At 55.3% G+C, this 6000-nt stretch overlaps 1 protein-coding gene across 1 annotated transcript in view; it reads right to left on the bottom strand.

Annotated features, from left to right (window-relative positions):
• Positions 1–3675: 3675 nt before the first annotated feature.
• Hmcn2 (hemicentin 2) overlaps positions 3676–6000 on the bottom strand; it is a 155436-nt gene continuing 153111 nt past the window's right edge. Inside the window, exons 95-97 of the mRNA XM_075985770.1 lie at positions 5817–5936; positions 5150–5276; positions 3676–4368 (exon numbers count right to left, since the gene is read on the bottom strand). Of these exons, the coding sequence (XP_075841885.1) occupies positions 4023–4368; positions 5150–5276; positions 5817–5936 (593 nt within the window). The 3' untranslated portion in view covers positions 3676–4022. The remainder of the gene's footprint in view (positions 4369–5149; positions 5277–5816; positions 5937–6000) is intronic.

The raw sequence follows: 6000 nt of genomic DNA, 5'->3' as shown, positions 1-6000 counted from the left end.
AAGCTTCTAATGACTGGCCTCAGAACCCACTGCGTCACTGCCCAGGCTTGGGCAGAGTGGCCAGAACAGAGAATGACCTCCAGGCTGGACCCCGGCTTGCCCCTCCCATCCAGAGGAACACAGCGTCCAGTTGTTGCCCTTCGTGGAAAAGCTGCATCAGGAAGTTTAATGAGTGACCGACCAGGCGGAGCTGTTTTCCACCAGGACGGTGGGAAGAGCCTTGGAGGTCAGGAGCCCCAGAGACTGGATGGCTAGATGGGGCTGTGACCAATGGCAGCTGGGAGTGACAGGGCAGAAGCGGAAAACACTTCTTGTGGGTCTGGATCCAGATACGGCTCCAGCAGAGACACCTCGGGAGGCCAGCAGCCCCACGGGTCCCCTGGGGGGAGCTTAGTCCCCACTCACTGGCTGAACAATGCTGGGAAGCTCACTTTGCTCACTGGTCTGTTTCACAACCTCAGAAAGAGGAGGAAGAGGAGGGAGGGCTCCTGGGGAAGGGACACTCCTCACTCCCTTCCTCTAGGCCTTCTTCTAACTCTGACCTTTCGGCACCTCTCCCCTGCTGGTTCATAGAACACGGAGACCAACAGCAACTCAGAGCCTTGCAGCAAGGGTCAGAGGGTCATGTGGGTTTAAGCAGAGAGCTCTCCTCTGAGCCTCCAGACAGCAGCTTTACAACCCAGGGGGCTGGCTGAGACTCCAGAAGGGAGGGCAACAGAGCCGCAGGGAGAGGGGAGCTGTACCCAGTTTGCAAAAATGACCCCAGCTGGTCCTCCATCCCAGAGTGGGGCCCTGTCCTCCTTATTGCTACAAAGTCCATAAAAAATTAACAGCCCGGCAGAAAGACAGTTCGGGCTCTGATTCCTGACCCGTATTTGCAGCCAGAGGAGGAGGCGGTGTCCTCATCTCCAGGAGATTCTCACGGGTGGGTCTAAGATAAATGGAATGTGGTGGGCTTGGGGCACCCCCCCCCCAGTGTGCCTTCTCCCACCGCTCCTCCTCCAGCCTACAGTTCCAATCAGAGTGGCTTACAGCGGGGCTCAGGCTTCTTACAGCTTCCGTGCTGTGTCTGAAAGAAGACAAGTCCATGGTGTGAAAATAAAAACCTTAAAATGTAAGTACTGGGACGTGCTTTTGCGCCCCTGAGGGCGTGGGCTGGGGACCCAGTCCAGGGCCTTGGACCTGCTGGGATCCTGTCCTGCTACTGAGCTAACTCAGCCCCTGCTGCTGAAGTTCCCATGGGCAGTGCACACCCCTAGATGCCTGTGTTGTCTCTGCCTGCTTTGGCACTTCGAAAGGCACAGGGGGTGAATTGCAACAGCAACAAGATGTCCCGAAAAGCCAAAAATATTTACTCTTTTCATCCTTTAGAAAAGTGGACAGAGCCCTGGCTTAGCATAAATCTGTTTGGAAAGTAGAAGGCTAAACAGGACATGGAGGTGCATGCCGTAACCCCAGCGTCAAGGTTATCTTTAGCTACGTGGTGAGCTTGGGGCCATCCTGGGCTACATGAGACTCTGTTTCAACAAACAGCCAACAAAACAAACAAAAACCAAAAACCAAAAAGAGGGTAGATATGCCCTGAAGAAATTCTCTTGGCTGTTATGACAGCTTCTGGTCTAACAGTTGGTGAGCCACTCAGGGTTGAGAGCACTGCTCTTGCAGAGGTGATTCCCAGCACCCACACAGAGGCCTAGATATCTGGGAGTGGTGGGGTACCTCTGAAGTACGCTTGAGAGGCTGAGGGAGGAATTGTGGTGAGTTCAAGCCCGGCCTGAGCTACAGAAAAAGGCCCTGTCTTATTGCTTTCTCTGGGTCCTAGACGGGGAAAAGGTATATTCAGGGGGAGATAGCTCTTGCAGTAAGCCAGGGAGGCAGGGAGAAATGTATCCTCCCCAAAACCTTCTGCACAAGAGATAAACTTTCACAGCTGTGTCTGGGGGTAGCCAGCAAGAAGGCAGATCATTGAGGCAGGGGCTTGTCTGCTTAGAAAGAAGAGCAGGGGCTATGGGGAAAGCAGTGCCTGGGTCAGCACACAGGGGCACCTCAGTCCCTCCAGGGCAACAAGCCACATTCCTGACCTATCCAAAGACCCTACTTCCAAACTCCCCACCTTTCCGATGGACTCCCTTTCCCCTTTTCCCCAGTAATACCCACCCCCATTGCTAGGCCCTCCCCTTTGAAGCCCTGGACCCCCTGCAGCTCCCTATGGTTGTAGAGCTCTCTCCCTCCCTCCCTTTACCAGGTAGCTGCTCAAAGTTCAGCCCTTTGGTGAGGTCTACCCCATGGGACTGTTAATAACTGCCCCAGAGGAGCTGTGGCTGTAGCTCAGCCAGTGAGATAAGGAGACTGACTCGGCTCATATATAATGACCCACCCCTCTCTGGGGGGAGGACAAGAGCATCTGGAATCTATTCAGCCCCATCCATTGTACACTGCGCTAACTCTGTAGGCATTTATATACATCCGTATCTCTACAGCCTTCCAGCTCCCCATCTCCCGCCTCTCCTCATCTCTGTTTCCATGTATTTGCCTTGCATGTGTACGTGCATGTTTGTATGTGTGCAAACATGGGTATTGTTTCCCAGACACACAGACCACTTTTCAAAATAATTTGTTATTTGTGTGTGTGTGGTGTCTGGGTGCCACGGCCCAGGTGCAGAGTTCAGGGGATGCCTCTCAGGGGTGGGTTCTCCTTTACCATGGGCTCTAGAGACCAAACTCAGGCTATCAAGCCTGCACGAGCACACTTCCACCTGAGCCATCCACCTCATCTTTGAAACAGAGCCTCTCCTTGGCTTTGAGAGCCCATCCAGACGTCTAGACGGCAGGATTCCACTTGCCACTGCCACCTCAATGCTGGGATTACAAGCTTGGGTCGCCATGCCAATAAGCGGTTTTTAGATTCGAACCTGAGCTTGCTGGCAAGGCAACGTTACAAAAGCTGCCGTCTCCTCAGCCCGTTTCCCCCTCAACAGTCCGCACCCACACAAAATCATGTAGTCTGTTTGCTTGCTGTAGCTGATTTGTTGATTACTTCACAGTTGAGTTTTGTTTTGTTGTTCTGTTTTTTTTAAGTCAGCTAATTCGTTCACTCACTGGCACCAGAATTGATTTTGTAAAAAAACCAACCCTGTGCTCAAGGTCTCATGTTCTAGTGACAAGATTCACAAACAACAGAGGAATGGAGCCAAGCGTGTGCCTGCCAGTCAGACAAGGGTGCTAGGGAGCAGGAAAACCTGCTACCATTGTTTTGAGGCAGGGTCTGTCTCGTAGTTCAGGCTAATCTCACTACGCAGAGGAGGAGGACCTGAACTCTCCTGCCTCTGCCTCCCTAGTACTGGGATTAAGGGTGTGTGCCACCATGCACGGTGATTTAAAATTATTCTTGAGAATTAATATACGATGTTTTTGCTACCACGGGTTGGTGTCCATGAAGAACATTTAAGTTTCATTAATTCCCTCACAGCTATATGGGGGAAGGGAGGCCCTACTGAGCTGCTCTGTTTTACACCAAACCAACATCCAAGCTAGTGATGGAGACCTTATGATTCCTATGGTCAAGGATCTGTTAGAGCCAGCAGCCGGGGTCACAGCAGGGGCTGGTCACCTCCCTCCCAGGGCCCTCCTCAGCAAGGTAAAATAATTCGGCAAAGCTATCAAGTCAGTAAAAAAGTTTTTATATTATACACACTCCCTGTGGGCAGGTCAGTGTCAGCCCCTGTAACCCCTACTGGGTCTGTCTTCCTTGGGGTCCTGGACCCCTGAGACCTTGTTCAGCTCCCCGTTGAGATTTGAGGCAGGCTAGGATTCGGGCCTGCACAAAGGGCTTTGCCACCAAGGGGTAGCCCTCTCTGCCCTGGGGCCAAGGTCCTGTGCACAGCCGTGTTTACTGAAGATCTCGCTGACGCACGGGGCAGGAGAAGAGGACGTTCCTCTTATCACTGCAGGTGTCATGGGCAAGGGCCGCCCTGTTCCTCCCTGTGAGGTCGCGGTGGACCTGCAACTCTGGCTTTGCTTGCTCAGTATGGGTAGGGCGACACCGCGATTAGCAGGACATAGACACTCTGGTGGCGCGGTGCCGCTGCACGTACGGTCATGCGGTAGAGGCCAGCGCGGGTGAGCGCCCGGCGGGTATAGATCGCTCCTTGTCCAGCACGCAGCTGGCGCAGAGCAAAGGGGCTTCGCGGGTCCTGCTCCAGCACCGTGAGCTCTGTACGGTTGGCAGGGATGCCGGCCTCGGAGAAGGTGGCCAGGCGCGCCACATCATGGTGGGCGCGCACGCCAAGGGGCAGCGGCAACAGGCGGTACTGTAGTGTGGACGGGCTGCTGGCACTGCAGTCCTGCGAGCAGCGGCGGAAGCAGGTCCTGCGGGTGGCAGAGACACGCTCATGTGACTGCCACCCAGCACTCCTCAACCCCGAATTCCTTGCCTACAGGTGCCACTATTAGCCTGTTTCAGAGATGAGCAAACTGAGACACCAGATAGGGCCGTCTCCCCTCTAGCATGTCCTCCCTCCTCTCCTTCCTGGTCCAAAGCCCAGGGCAGCTCAGAAGGCACACAGCAGTGGTAGAACTCAGCTGCTCAGGTCCACTCAGCGGTGCCCAGAGGAGAGAAGCCTGGGGCTGAGCCACACATCTGGACTCCTAGCGTAGTAGAGGCTCAAAGGCACATGGTCAGCTTTGTAGGAGTCTCCTCCACTGCCTGCCTCATTTTCTCTCTGGAGGATTTCATGCCCCACGAGTACAAGCCGTCTGACCCAAGTACTCAGGTCTTTGTGAACATAGTGAGCTGCGAGTCCCGGAGTCGGTGAGATTCCTCTAATTTCTATGTTTCGGGGTGCTTTCTCTCCGAGGTTATGTGTGTACAAGGGGAGGGCGCATTCTCTGTCCTGGAGAGCACACCACACACGGCGCCCGGATCACCACGCACGGGGAGGCAAGCTCGTCCCCGCCTGGGTACAGGTTTGCCAGGTGTGCCAGCACTTTACACCCGCCCCTGCCCAGGATTCCTGGCAGGACAGCTAACCCTGGCCTTGGGAAGACTTCCTGGAGGTGGGGGGTCCAGGCAGAGGCGAGCTGTTGGAGAGGCCCTGGGAGCATGTGTGTGCCCCACCTCCTGTACTTTGCTAGTTAGGCCCTTTCTTACCCAGGGCTGGAGCCCTGCCGGTAAGCGGTCGGACAGGGTGTGTCCACACACTGGAAGCTGCCTCGGGTGTTGAAGCACATCTGGCCAGGCCCACACTCGATGCCATCTTCCTCACACTCGTTGATGTCTGCGCAGTAGGGTGCGGTGGGAGATAAGTCGATAGAACGTGGGAGCAGAGAGCAGAGGAAGCCCGGAGGCCCACGGAGTCAGAGACTAGCCTTCTGTGGGCGGAGCCCTGAGGATAGACCCCCTTCCCCACACTCTCATCTTCCCAGGGCCATGTCTTTACAGGGCATGGCTTGTAGGGACTTCCTGCTATCACGCTGGAGAACTTGGAAGGGTTGTGGCACTGGCCTCCCCTCTGGGTCTTTACCAGTGGCCATCTCTCCTGTCTACTCTCTGCATGGCAGAGGGCAAGGGTGAACAGGGAGGACCCCCCCCCCTCCACAGGTCTGAGAAGCAGCTGGACCAGCCCCAGGCCTTGCGCATCCTGGAAGGTTCTTGGGCTAACATTAGAGGCCATTATAACACCCACCAGCAGTAGTACCACCCTCTTCCTGTCTCACTTCAACCATCAGAAAGGCGAGATTCAGAGACAGGAGGAAAATAGCCCAGGGACACACAGCACAGGTTGTGGAGGGGTGTGGACTGGCCCTGGCCGGCTCACCCTGGCAGTTCTTCCCACTGGGGAGGAGGCGGTAGCCAGAGGGGCAGAGGCAATAGTAGCTGCCCTCTGTGTTTTGGCAGGCATGCTGGCACAGGCTCCTCACACGGCACTCGTCAAGGTCTGGTCCAGGTGGGGATAGAGCAGAAGTGCTGAGTCAGATTGCCAAGAGGCCAAGAGCTCTGAG

Source organism: Microtus pennsylvanicus, chromosome 9 (genome assembly GCF_037038515.1).
Source record: "Microtus pennsylvanicus isolate mMicPen1 chromosome 9, mMicPen1.hap1, whole genome shotgun sequence".
Taxonomy (NCBI): domain Eukaryota; kingdom Metazoa; phylum Chordata; class Mammalia; order Rodentia; family Cricetidae; genus Microtus; species Microtus pennsylvanicus.
This window is presented reverse-complemented; position numbering and strand designations above follow the sequence as displayed.